At 36.3% G+C, this 14,304-nt stretch overlaps 2 protein-coding genes and 1 pseudogene across 2 annotated transcripts; 1 reads left to right on the top strand and 2 right to left on the bottom strand.

Moving 5' to 3' along the window:
* Nucleotides 1–834: 834 nt before the first annotated feature.
* On the top strand, nucleotides 835–1,501 carry LOC106795224 (uncharacterized). Its single transcript, XM_014764395.3, has one exon. It carries the CDS (start codon nucleotides 899–901, stop codon nucleotides 1,040–1,042), a length of 144 nt encoding a protein of 47 aa, XP_014619881.1. The 5' UTR covers nucleotides 835–898; the 3' UTR covers nucleotides 1,043–1,501.
* Nucleotides 1,502–3,325: 1,824 nt separating this feature from the next.
* On the bottom strand, nucleotides 3,326–5,374 carry LOC100795675 (uncharacterized; annotated as a pseudogene).
* Nucleotides 5,375–8,847: 3,473 nt separating this feature from the next.
* LOC100817003 (protein OBERON 4) lies at nucleotides 8,848–14,009 on the bottom strand. Its single transcript, XM_003540540.5, has 2 exons — nucleotides 10,536–14,009; nucleotides 8,848–9,649 (listed from the first exon to the last, which is right to left on the bottom strand). Exons 1-2 carry the CDS (start codon nucleotides 13,528–13,530, stop codon nucleotides 9,093–9,095), a joined length of 3,552 nt encoding a protein of 1,183 aa, XP_003540588.1. The 5' UTR covers nucleotides 13,531–14,009; the 3' UTR covers nucleotides 8,848–9,092.
* Nucleotides 14,010–14,304: the final 295 nt, after the last annotated feature.

Here is a 14,304-nt window from a genome sequence, read left to right as displayed (position 1 = left end):
GTGTAGTGGCGGGGGGTTGTATTTGGAAACGAAATTTCCTAACACCATCCATATTCCATACTATAGCTAGCACACGGATTCTTATTCTTCTAATTTTTTTCATTTTCCTAATTTAATTCATTGCTTATGGAATCGTCCTTGTCATCCATGCAACTTTCTCCTCCCTCTTTTTGACCATTTTGGATTCTTTTCTTTGTCCTTCCCGCTGACTATACACCATATAAATTCCTTCTAGACCCGTATGAACTCAATGCATATAATAAAAAGCATGCAAACTTTTCTTTTACTTCTTAGATTTCCTTTTATTAAATGATAATGCCATTGTTTTTTTACTTTTATTAAACGATAATTGCGTTTTTTTATTGGATTCAAAATGAATGATGGTATTTTCTTCTTTCATAAATTATTAGTTGAACGTAAGAAATAATATTTTATTCGAGTCACATAAAATTATTATAAATTATAAATAATAAAATTCTTTATATGAATATTCAATGTGTTTGTATATGTAAAATTTGACTTCAAGATTCTTGTTAAGTTGAAATATATTATGTTAGTTGATTCATGTGTTAGTATTTTGGGCCAAAAATATCTTGTTGAAATAGCGTTTGGAAATTGTGGCCTAATTTTCTGATCGGCGTAAAGTATAATAATACAATACTAGCTTAGTATAAGATTGTGATTGTGACATGAAAATTGAACAACATAATGCATGGTGAATTGAGATTAACGTGTAAAAGTGGGGCCCCACGGCAAGTTGAAGATCAAAAGAGAGATGGAGTATTACTAAACAAAGGAGTGGACCCCAAAGTTGTTCTATAAAACAAGCTGAGACGGTTGGGCCAATGTAACCATTCTCTCTCGTCAAAGGTTTTAGTTTGAGTTTGAGTATCTAAGCATGGCTCTCTCCCAATCTTGCCGGAAAACAAGCCTTCGAAAACGATGCTATCTGGTTGCAAAGCAGCAGAAGACGCGCTTCTACATCTTCGGACGCTGCATAGCCATGCTCCTCTGCTGGCACGACCACGCTATTTCCGATTAGACCCTTCACTCTAACTTGCGTTTCAGCTATGAGAGCATCGAAATTTCGATCTTTGTCCATATGGGCACCCACCCTCGGCGTCACGTTATTGCTTTTGCCACACCCGACGACAAAGAGGGGTGTAGGAAAGTGGAGGATTACAACACATTGAAGATCAATCACTGCAAATGCAAATTGGATTGTCTTGTGTCTCTTGAGGTTGAATTGAAGAATTCTTGGGGCACAAGGTGGAAAAAATTGGGTCTTTGAAACTGGTGGCTTATAGGGTTAGTTGATCAGGGAAAAGATAAGGTCTTGAAATTAATTGGACCCGTTTGAGTTGAGTACCCAAAAGTTGGGTACTTGATTGGCTTCGTTGCCGTGTAATTACTATTGTAATCATCTGACCTTGTTTTAGACAATAGTTTTATTGAGCTGAAACAAGTGTTCTCCAAAAGTGCTGCTATCTTTCCGTGACAATTATTTTTTTATTCATAAAATTGGTTACTTAAGATTACCTACTGCGTGTGAATTTGCTAGCTCTCCCTCGCCCATTTTTAAACGGATTGAGGGTTGAGACCACGATTTCGTTTATGTGAAGAACACATAATGAAGGATTTGGTGTACTATACTTGTTGACAAAGAACTTGTGATAGTTAACTAGAGTTTGTCATAGAAGATCATTCCCTTTATAGATCTGTTATCAACTTCTTAACTTTTGAAATCGTTTTGTATACTAAAACGCAAGTGCAACCTAAACTTGTTAACTATCTCAATCACTATGTAGGCCGAGAAAGATATAAAATAAAAGGAATTGGCACCATGAATATGAAATTTTCAGATTGTTTCATGAGGTTTAGAATGGTGTCAGAACATACCGAGAATTGGCTCTGCCTTTGATACCCAGATTAATGATCATCATCATAGATCCCGATACCTATACATCTAGCATATTCTTTTCTTAGGTATCCAAATAATTAAGATATTGCAGTTGAAATTCTAGATGCATCTCCAAAATTCATGTGCGTGATGAGATGTGAAGGTAATAGTATTTGGATAAAATAATTGTAAACAGTCGTAAATAGTTGTGAATAGTGAGAAGATAAATGCAATGTCTTATTTTTTTAGGGATGTAGTCATGTAGATAAACTATTCCCATGACCCACATCCTATTCCTTTGTATCAGTTAATTAAAGTTAGTTTGACGTTAACTCTGAATTGAATCAGCTCCTCACACATCCATAAGCCATGTAGCTGATCCCAAGAACTCTATAACTGATTCATCCTCAGTTTAAGTCACTTCAATTCAAGTTTGGTGGTCTCAGATTGTGCATATGCACATCAGTGGTAGAGGAAAGATGGGGTTGTCTTAAAGGTGATAGAAAAAAAAGAACCTGATAGTAAAGACCCTCGGTGTGCTAATTGGGATGCTGAGAACTTTATGGTGACAAAATCCCATCTGCAATTCTATATTTTCTTCTTCTTTAATTACCAGAACATGAGGAATAACTCCTAAGTGCATAAATTCATTTATCTTTTCATTAAATTTACTCGTATATTTAGTCACCAATCTGACTGTATTTAAAATATTCCAGAATAGGTTTCTTTTGTCACATGCTTGGTCACAAGTACGCATTTATGATCTTTCCGTACTTCCTTTTCAATGCATACAATGTCTCCGCTTATGCCTTATTACGTTTTCTGAAGCTGCGTGCTTAAAATAAAGTATTCCTTGCACTAGCATTAGATGTTAATGTTATGCTATTGATGCCTCGGCACATGCATATCCGATCCCTGTTTCCCGTTTGATAGTTTAGGGAGCCATGGAGGGAAAATATTAGTTATTTTGTTCATATTACAAAACAAAGAACCTCGATAACAATTAGCAACTAAAGTGTCACCAGAAATCATTAGGTACCAAACATTTTTAACTAGTTTGTGTCTGTGTGCGCACATTGAAATATGTTAAAAAAAAATACGTAAACAGCTTGTAAAAATATATCATACTCTATGTAAGATATGCACTATATATTATACATTGATTGAGGGTTGAGAACTTGAAATGGTTCATGAGTTCATTTTCTTAGGTGGAAATGTCACCACTTAGAGCAGGTATATATTTGAAGAGAACGTTAGACATGAGACATCCATGATCCATGCATTCTTAATTAACCTAAATGACTCAGCAAATGAACGTCAAACTAGGAGGTTTTGAATGATTGTGGTAAAACAAATTTTACTTTTGATTATAAACAAGGCTATGCAACTAACTGATCACGTGTGCAAGTATACTCTTCGAGGAAGTCCATACTCCAAAACATCATTTTATTAAAATTCTCACGTGTTACAGGAAGAAAAGGAAAGGATAAATTTAGTCACTTAAGACCGACACAATATTTTTCATCTTCACATACAATGCAAAATATAAATTACTAGTATTAGGTATGGAAAAAAACAGTGTTCAGGCGACAGGATACACTATAACTTGATCAATAACAGGGCCACAAAGAGATCCGTAGTCATGAATTCTTGTATGGTAGAAAGAGCTATAGAATGTGATTCTTGTTCTGTTTTCAATCGCTCTGAACTTGAAACTCACGGTCTTGAATTTACCCTTTCCCTCAGATTTGAAGGGAACTTTGAGGGTATCTTTTGCTACAAATGCTTCAACCATCATTGATCCATGACAACCGTTTCTGGCGTCTCCAATTGTCAACTTCATGTTATAAACTTTGTTGGGAACTGTTCTGAGAATTTGGGCAATGACACTTTCCCTGCCGCCAATAAGCTCTACTGCTCCCTGTCCAAATGGGACATCGAAATGCTTTGCATCTATGAACTTCACGGCTTTGAGGGATTCAATCATCCAACCAGGGAGTGGAGACACATGATCTTCTTGTTCGGGAGGAAGCAGAACACCGTTTGTAGAGTTGAAAATAGGGAATGGACCCTCCTCAAACCCCGGATTTTTAACGAAATTAGCTGCAAGAGATCATATTGTATGTAGTCTTATTAGTCACCCAAATAGGCAAAACACAACTCCCAAAGCAAGGCATAGTGAAAACATATAATTGATATTCTCATAAATTAAAAAATTCTATAACATGTGACATAAGGCTAACCAAGACTATGGAACCATTACGTGTCCATAATCTTGACTAATCTATACGTGACATGCAGTCAGATTTTTCAATATACGAGAAAAGGTTAACAAAACTCAATTATGTATCAGGACTGCCTAGTGTAACACATAATTTTACTAAGTACGGATTTGGAAAACACTAGAAAAGTGAGTTGCATCTTATCAAAGATATCAAATTAGGTTGACATTATTTTGCAAACATATCAAATAAGTAATGTGATATGTTTAATTACCTCTTGCAGGCTTTGGAGAGCAGAACTCTGCGATAGCAACGGCATCCAAGAGTGGGCCACAGGCAGGGTCTTCTTGAATTCCAGGGTTGTGGAGTATCACTTTGGCAACAGAAGAAGTTGGCCGGAATCCCCAAGCAATAACATCTCCATTGAGGCTGTAAAGGGTCCGCAAAGGAACATCTCCAGATTGTGGAGGCACTGAGATCCTTAAAAGCTCATCTTGAGCACAAGTCCTTGAGGCTCCTAGAATTAGAGCATACCACTTGCCAGGTTTGACCTTTATGGTTTGTGAGATTGAGGCCTAATTTCCAAGCCTCACAGCATGCACTCCATGACTAACTGGGAAGTACATACCCCCAGGTTGTGGCCCCCCTGAGATATACTCAACATGACCACTGATCTCCCATTTTGGAAGAGCATATTTCCCAATCAGTCTCGTTTTCTTGAGGTATTTGGGGTTTGGCTTCTCCTCAAAGTTACCATTCTTGAGGTAAACTGTCAGAAATGGAAAAAAACAAGCACAACATGTTACATTACATGTGAAAATTGTAACATATGTCAAGTATCAGAATCAAAGCACACTAGCCCATTATAATGGAAAATGTTTAATATAATGTTGTCGTTAGAATACATGAAAGGGCATCAAAAGAGAGCATCACCTTCGGGCAACCTGTGTGGAACTGCTGCAAAAGCTGAAGCAGCACATAGCATAACCAGAGAAAGTGTGAATATGAATGTCTCTGACATTCTCACCAACCACCTAAACAAGACAAGCAAATGTGGATGTGTAACTAAAAAGTGGGGTTGCTAAGGAAGAGAAGAGTCTTCGTGTGCAAGAGCAAAGGATGAAGCTATACTCGGTTTTATGGTGCCACGGCAGACCACACGTTGCTAACAATTCGCCTCTTTCCATCTATGCAGTGCAGGGAATTGCAAGTTTGTTTTATTAAATAAAATGTAGACTTAAATATTTAATGGATGAACATGGGATTTTCTTAAATTTTCATTAGTAAGTGTATTAAAAATATCAAGAAACATTAATTTAACATACTTTATTACATATTTTTAATCATTGAGATAAATATCAAATAATTTTATATGCCATTAAGAGAAAATAACATTACATTATAGAGGATATTTAAATTTATTGTTTATTTTTAAAAATATTAAAATGCAATTATTTATATAAAAAAATATCTTTGCTAAGCAGTGTTCTTAGTTCCTTAATTAGTGTCCTTAATGCACCGGTTAGTATTTGCCCATAAAAAGTTATGAGATTAATTAATGTTTACTATAATAGAGATAGATTAATTTAATGCTAGAGATGAGTAATTCAATTGTTTGACTTTTCCGACCTAGTTTTTCTCCGTATTACCTGCGACGGGCATCTAGCTTAGCCTTAAAAATTATTTTTTCAATGATAATAATTAAGATACCTGTGGTTTATCAACTCTAGATATGAATAATTTATTGTTGAACGATTTTAATAATTTTATTAATAACGAATAAAATTTTATTAATATGTTTTGTATCTTTTTTATTATATTTTATTTAATATAATTTATAAATACATTTTATATGTATTTTAAAATGAATGTATAAATAGATTTTAAAATATATATAAATACTAATATATTTAATATATCGTATATAATATAAATTAAAATTTCAAAATAGATTATTTAAAATATATTATATAAGCAGTATTTGGCCAAAAAATTTATCAACTCTAGATATAAATAATTTCTTGTTGAATGAGTTTAATAATTTTATTGATAATAAATAGAAATTTATTAATATATTATATTTTTATATAATATAATTTACAAAGAACATTTTAAAAAATACATAAAAACTATATTTCAATCATCTATTAAAAATACATAGAAAATATATTAATGAAATTTCTAGTTTAGTTAATTTGCTACATATTTTGTTATATTTACATAAATAAAAGATAATAAGAGAAATTGAATTTTTATTACTATTTAAGATATCTTTATAAGATAAAATCTTTATCAATGAAAATTAACTGTATCATTTCTTTATTAGAAAGAATCAAATTAAAACTAATAAATGAATAATATTTTTCCTTTATATTTGACCTCTTGTCAATTTTTTATTAATTGCATGTAAGAATGAAATATTAGGTATATGCCTACACAAAATGATCTCGTATATATAAGCTGCTTTGCGTCCTAGTTTCTGGTGAATGCTATTGGAGGGCACAGGCAAGGGTGGGTGTAGAGGGGAAAGAAGAATTAATAAACATAAAACATGTGCATGTGCTAATGATAATGGATCCTGAAAATTATTTGTATGTTTCGAATTTCCAAGTGTTACATATGATACCTTGCTGACCAGAAGAAGCACAATTCGCTCTCATCGCATCTTCCTTGCCCATTGGATCTTAGAGTCCGACATCGATTAGACCATGTTTAGACTATTAATAGTAGTTTAAGATAAAGTTATTTAAATTCACAAAATCAAGATATTTTTAGTCATTATATATCTTCATCTAATTATCTAATTTTAAGCTTATAATTATATTTTTATTATAACGGATGTATGTTTATAGTTTTTTTTATAATATTTTGTTTGAATTTAATTATTTGATAGTTTTTACTTTAATAATATTATTCTAATATTTCAATTTTACAATCATATTTTCTGTCATTTTTCTTTTAACAAATACTTTAAATCCTCATTTGGGTCCCTTATAAATTAAAATGATTTAACCAGTAAATTTATTTGCCCTCAAAAATCACCAATTAAAATATTTTATTCAACCAAAATTAAAACATCTAATAAATATGTTAATATACATAATTAATATTATTATAATAATGTGAAAATAATAAATAAATATACAGAATATAGTTTGTTGCTTTACCTACATAAACGATGAAAATATAAAATATGTTTCATTCTAACAATAATCATAACTATATTGGACTCTGTATTTTGAAATTTACATTTTAAAAGACAAACGAGCTTCTACCTTTTTTTTTAAGATACAAAACGAACTTCTACCATCTAAAAGTGGAGAAGCTAGTACAAAAATTCAAAACCAAAATAGAGGGTAAGCCGGTAAGGTGCTCTTGTGCAATTTTGTTTATTATGTTTCAACATTTAACCAATGTATATTTTGTAGGCAAGTCATTAGAACTAGAAGTTAAAAAAATGATAAGATAAACGTTTTGAACCTTAATATGGAGTCCAAAATCCATAAATTTCAACCTGAGTAAACTCAGAACTAGGACTGATTTATTTGGTACTAAACTCTATATATATGTTGGGAATCTCTCTTTGGAGGTAGCGTTGGTATTCCGTGATTTTCGATTGGTTAATTATTTGTTTGAGAAAGTCTAGCCAATAATCTATTTCCAATCCTAATTACCATAATTAAAAAAAAACATGAAAATAAACAGAAAAGTTACCGTAATTATAAAAAATGCAGTATTTTATAAAATTTAACTAATCAATTACTATATCATATAAAATCAACATTCATTTAAGATTTAACAATTTAATTTAATCAAAAAAATATTTATTATAATTATCTTTTTTACTATAATTAAATATAAGAATATTTTTATGAATTGAAAAATCAATAAATTTAAGTGAGAAATGAATTAAATCATGTTCTTAATAGAAGAAATCAAATTAAACGCAATAAATGATTAAGTATCTCATTTTATTTTACCACTTAATTTTTTTTTTTTGAAGGCATTGGGTTTGAGTCCACCCAATAATTTCTTTTTTGTGTGTGGATGAAATCATGTTTTAGATTCAAAATCTTAATGACTAAAATGAGCCAAATCTCTTTCATTTGAATACGAAAATAAAGAAATGGGTATCAGATGGAGCAATAGTCAGAGAGCTCCATCAAGACCTGGAGGCCCTCTTGATGGTGCGAATGGTCGCCCTGGCAGATGTGGGGAGGACGGTGGGCGCGGTGGCCATGGTGAAGATAGCATACTTGAAAAAGTATCACACTAGTTCTAGGCCATGCATTCACCACCACCACCATAAGAGAAAGAAAAAAAAAATAGTCTTGCACACTGTCAGCACGCACAAGTCTCTCAGACACAGGAATTGATGACTGGTCTTTGAATTATAATTGTAATGATGATCTGGAAATATTTATGCATTGATTTTAAATAATGAACTTTCTCAGGGAAAAAAAGACCCGTGCAACAACCATGAACATGAAACATCAGAAAGGAGGGATGTAAAAGGTCCAGCTGGTTTACAATGGTGCAGAGATAACCATGAAATCATCAATTGACAAAATGCAACAGTAATGAAATCATGACTTGATGGCAACGATCAAAGTACAATAGCCACCAAGTTATAGTTATAATTTTATAATCTCCATCTGCTGACAGTCAGTACAAAAGAGCCTGTACAGCAAACCCATTCACAAGCTGGGAATTGTTGTAAGTGCGTTTGGATGATAATCTATTTTAAATTGCTTTCATAACTGATATTGTTTCATAAGACTAATAACTGATGCACTCTACAGGTTTTGGTTAGCAGCTAAAAAGCAAAACGGACTACAACAATAGATACAACTACGGATCAGGACTAAAGTAGCTCACAACAATAAGGTGGTGACATCAGAACCTACAAATTTCAGGATGGGACATAATACATTTACCTGAAAGTACTATTCTAGATTTTTTTGATCTGATCACATGGCAAGGCTCATTTTGGTAGCTTCCATTTTGGATAACAGATCTTTAATGTCTGTCTCCATTCTCATTTTCATGTTCAAATACTCCAGATGTGCTCTTTCTAATGCTTGGGCTTCTTCAAATTTTTGTTTACGAATTTCATCAGTCTCAGTCAATCGTAACTTGGCAATTCGATTGGTATATTCTTCCTCAATTTTCTCATTCTTTGCAAGGGCAATGCGCTTCAACCCTTCAGCTTCTCTTCTAGCATCATCAGCACGTGATTGAAACATTTTAGCCTCTGCCTGTTTAATTTTTACTATACTCTCCAATTCATCAAAACAGAAGTCCTTCTGGATACTACTCATCTGCAATTCTTGCACAAGAGTTCTTTTATCATTCTGGTCAAAGGTAGGAAGGATATTTGCAGGCCTTTCTAACAGAGGTGGCTTTTCTGAATAAATAGATTTCATCCAAGTTGCTTCCTGGCTGGGCCCAGCTACTCCATTGTTTTCTTTAATTTGTTCCTTCCCAGAAAAGTTTGTTGTCATGGGTAATTTGGAAGAATCACCATCTGCAATGACCATAATACATGTAAATACACAGCCATATGGTTTAACCTTTGACAAAAACTAGTTATGCAAACATCAAAAAGAAAATCAATGCCTAACAAAATCAAACTTGGAAATAGCATGACCCCAGATCTGTAATATCTCATATCCAGGAACACCATCACTATTCACTACGTTTCCTATGGCTTAAAATATACATTGGCCATTAGAAGATCAGCAGAACAAGCAATAAGAATGCAGCATTTTCCCCAGGTTTTGTATTCAGTACGAATAAATGAATATTAATCTGACAGAGATGCAAAAATGGTTTTCCAAAACATACCAATTTTAACAGAATGACTGCAGCAAAATAAACGACTCATACTCAGATTTTTCGCTTTATCATAAAGCCACTTTAATAAACTATGTTTCTTTAATTCAGAAGTTTACCAAATCTGACAACCATAATATTTTCATTTGTCATTCAGATAGAAAGAATAACTTTCAGTAACAATAATAATAATAATCCCATCTAATATTACGCAAAGAAAAGGAATGCTTCACATGTTTTATGTAAATGTTTTAATTATTGTGGAAATTGGAATACAGGTGACAAGTCCTTAGGCCATGGTTAGAAAAAATTTAACACAACCAATATGGACCAAAGACTCCGAGAGTCCGAGTATCTTGATTCACATATAATCAACGTCAGATGTACTAAATACTAGTAGTTAACTGCAAGTTAGCAAAAAACAGTTCACTCATCAGTCATCAAATCCCACTTAATTTTCCATGTATAAAAATGAGAGCTTAATGCAAGCATTTTAGATACTGTAAAATTAGAGGCTAAAAATATTAAAACAACAGTACAGTATAAGTATGTAATAATGGAAGAAATTTTTTACTTACCCGAAAGGAAAGACATGATGTGCCTCAAAACCTCAGGGAGATTGGACTTATTTGCCAACCTTGGCAGCACTTGCTCTGCAATCTCATGCAACTGTCTCCCTCTCATATCCTTGCTCGCAGAAAAAATTCTCTTTACATATTCAAGCTCTTTGCAAAGGGTTTCAACTGACCATTCTTTTGCAAAATTTTGAAACACCTCCTTGACAAAGCCAAACATCTCAGAAGGATGATCACAAGCAATACAGTGAAACTGCATCTCAGTCATCCCTTTTGTCCCAGGCCCATTTCTAATATAAGATTCCCGTAATCCACAGTCAGTATGGCACCAATGAAGGCAAACATCACATCCAACCCAACTACATGTATTTGAGGCATTGTCAAACTTTGAACACACAAGGCACATACACTCCCTGCAAAAACCATTCTTCTGTGCACAAACCTTGCAATCACATTCGTCCACAGGCAACTGACTTCGACATGAAAGATTCTTACACCTTAAGTTCAGAAAAATTTGAGCCAACTCAGAAGATGAAATGCTGCTCTCTAGGTGAAGAAAATGAGTCAAACCAGTTTTTAAAGCAACCAAAATTTCCAGTTGCACTCTGTGACACTTCAATAGGACATCCAAGATTATATCAGATCTGTTCAGCAGAACTTTTTGAAAAGCAAGTATCTGCCCGTGCTTATCTGCATTAAGCATGATTTCACGAATACCCTCTTTCAGACATACTATGGACTGTCCGGTCATTTCATGAAACTTTCTGGACATTGCATGAACAGGTTCAGAAACAATTCTTGCAATGATTGTCTCAACAAAATCAACTCCACCCACCAGAAGTTGTTCTTGTTCCTTCTGGCTTGTAGTTCGATACAGACTACCACTACCCCTCTCTCTTACCTCTCTCTTTTTCTCAAAGCTATAATTTGATCCAATATCATGAGACCCAACACTCTGTGACGGAGATCTAACATCGTCATGGCGTCTTGACTGGCCTGAAAACTGTTTATGAAAACTCAATTGCCTGTCAAGTCCACTGCCCATTTTTGAACTTCCTTCTAGAACCCTGGAATGTTGACCCTTTACAGCTTGACTGTCTAAAACACCCCATGATGCCTGAGGCTGGAAAAGGGAGCCATTTCCGTTTGCCGAGGTTCTTTGACCAAAAGGAACTTCTTTCTGTTTGGGATCGCTCTGAGACTGACCTTGCCAACATCCCTGGGAAACTTGATCTATTCCCCCGAATAAGGGGCGACTGCCAACAGATTGCTCATAGTCCACTGAAGTTTTTGTCAGAGAACAGCTTGGATTATGATAGAATGATTGGGAACCTGAAAAGGACATTGATGCAGTAAAACCATCTGAGTTAGTACAAAATGTATTACTTAAAGACTGCACACTCCGTGCTTGACTGGGGGATCCAGGGGCTTGCGATGTTGTCTCATGAGCACCAATAGGTAACAGAACATTCGGCAAGCTAAGAGTAAGATCAAGCTGCTCCATGTCATCCTTGTGCTTGTTGAGAACTGAGTGGTCTACTTTCTCCACTTTCCTAACAGGAGATCTGGAAAACAACTCGAATCCCCTTGTGCTTGGACCTTCTATAACATCAACAGAACACGTCGGGAGGTCTCTCGACCCTCTGTCCAACCACAAGCTATCATCTAAAGCATGAACAACATTAGTAGGTGGTACAAGTGCAACAGAGACACCTTTGCCTTTATCCTTTGCAATATTGACCGCACTCTCCATCATCATTTCTCTATCCACTTCCTTTGGAACTTCATTTCCTGTTGATACTCCATCATTTAACTCAGGTTTGACAACATCCGCGCCGGTTCCTAGATCTACAACCTTGTTCTTGTCCTTGTCCTGCTTATCCACATCCGCACCCTTCTTTGTTTCCTCCTCGCACTCAGCTCCAGCATCCAAAGCCTCCTCCTTTTTATCATCATCACCATTACCCACAGACTCAACTTCAGTCTCAGTAACAAGCATTTTCTCAGACAAATCATCCCGAACATCTGCCATCTCATCAGCTTCTATCTCCTCTCCATCCTTTACCTCACAACAACCAACCTCCTCATTAGGTTTCACTTCTTCCTTACTGGACAACTCCCGTCTCTCATCCACAGCAGCATCAGTGCTGTCATCATTAGGGTGGCATTCATTCTTCTGAGCTTGCTTCTCATCAGTCTCCATAGCAACAGAGGGCAAGTCTTCGCTCACGGGAGGAACCGTTTCCGCTTGGGGTTCAGGCTCAAGCTCCCCTTCCTCCATCTCACTACCACTCCCACTCCCACTCTGAACCTGCTGCAACGACTCCTCCTCAGCCTTCTTCACCTCAACACTCTTGGACTGCTCGCTCTCCGAATCCTTAGACCAAGTGGGAGACTTGGACTTAGACTTGATGGAGTTACCATCTCTGGAGGGCCTGGGAGAAGAAGAAGATCTCTTCTTCGATTGCTCGCTCTCAGAAACAGAATCCTTCGACCACGAAGGAGACTTCGCATCCCTCAAACCCTTAGGGGAACGCACTACCCTCTCTCTATCATCCAAATCCTTCAACCCTCGCCGCCACGACGACACGCTCCCCTCCCTCCGCGAACGCTCCCTCTCCGACCGAAACCCCTTCGGAAACTGATCCCTCTGCGACCCGCCGCCGCCGCAGAAACTCTCTGACCGGTGAATCAAACCCCGGTCACTCTCCCTGTACCGATCGAACCCCTTCCTCCGATCGAAAGCCTCGAAATCGTGCTCTGATCGCTTCCGAACCAGCCGCGAACCCTCCCGATCCTCCTCCACTGTCCGATCCCTCTCGTACCGCGACGACGACGAAGACGACGAGACCAAACCCTTGCGCGCATACTCCGGCTTGTAGTAAAAGCTCCGCTGCGCCGACGAAAACGAACGGTTCAGATTGTTCGAATCCTTGCAACCATTACCCTTATCTCCACCGTAGGAATGGAGATCCTCGCTCGATCTCAATCTCTTCATGTTCAGAAAAAAAAAATTCACCAAAACGCAGAGCGAAGCGCCGTCGTTTATCTCAACAAGCTGAATCTGAATAGCTCCAGCAAGGTTTCTCCCAAACTCATGGAGCAGTTATAGCAACCACGGCTAGGGTTTCCGGGAACCCTAGTTTAAGATGATGCGAGAACAGAATGGACCGGAACAGAGAAGTTACTGCGTTTGAAAGGGAAGCGAAAAGGCCAAAAAACAAAGAGAGCTAACGCAAAAAATAAGAGTGGCGATCGGAAAAAGCAACCGGCGAAGATATTCCGGCGAGTGGTGGCGGTGTATTAATAAAGAGAGAAGAGAGGGGGGAGGGAAAGAAATGAAAAAAGTGTGGGATTTAGAATTATCTCAGTCAACGCAGTTTAACTACTGAGGAGGAGAGAGAAGGTGAAGGTTGGTGAAGGAGTTGGACTTTGATACGCAAAGTGCGCACAACGCACTGGTCATGCGTCGTGAGGTGGGAAAGGGAAAACCCAACTGTGGGATGCGCATTGCGCGTCACCGGCGTATGATAGTGGATTTTAAAATATAAAAGGCACTTGACTAGTTTCTACTTAGGGTAGGGGTGGTTTTGATTGCATGCGGTGGGTTCACAATTCCTGTGTGTTTCTTGCACCACTCCTTCGCTGACACGTCTTCATGCCTTGTTTGCTTCTTCTTAATAATGTTTCCTTTTCATTTTCAAAATCAATCATAAAATTAACACTTGGGCAGAATTAGGTGGTTCATTTTGCCAAATCCAATAATGTCATC

The sequence above is a fragment of the Glycine max genome, chromosome 12, assembly GCF_000004515.6.
Source record: "Glycine max cultivar Williams 82 chromosome 12, Glycine_max_v4.0, whole genome shotgun sequence".
NCBI lineage: Eukaryota > Viridiplantae > Streptophyta > Magnoliopsida > Fabales > Fabaceae > Glycine > Glycine max.
The sequence above is the reverse complement of the archived record's forward strand: the minus strand, read 5'-3'. Positions and strand labels throughout refer to the sequence as shown.

Excerpts from the sequence above, each read along its gene's own strand:
- LOC106795224 (XM_014764395.3), top strand. The coding sequence starts at position 899 with ATGGCTCTCTCCCAATCTTGCCGGAAAACAAGCCTTCGAAAACGATGC.
- LOC100817003 (XM_003540540.5), bottom strand. The coding sequence starts at position 13,530 with ATGAAGAGATTGAGATCGAGCGAGGATCTCCATTCCTACGGTGGAGAT. Across the intron at positions 9,650-10,535 it reads CATCATGTCTTTCCTTTCGG|ATGGTGATTCTTCCAAATTA; the intron begins GTAAGTAAAAAA and ends TGGTCATTGCAG.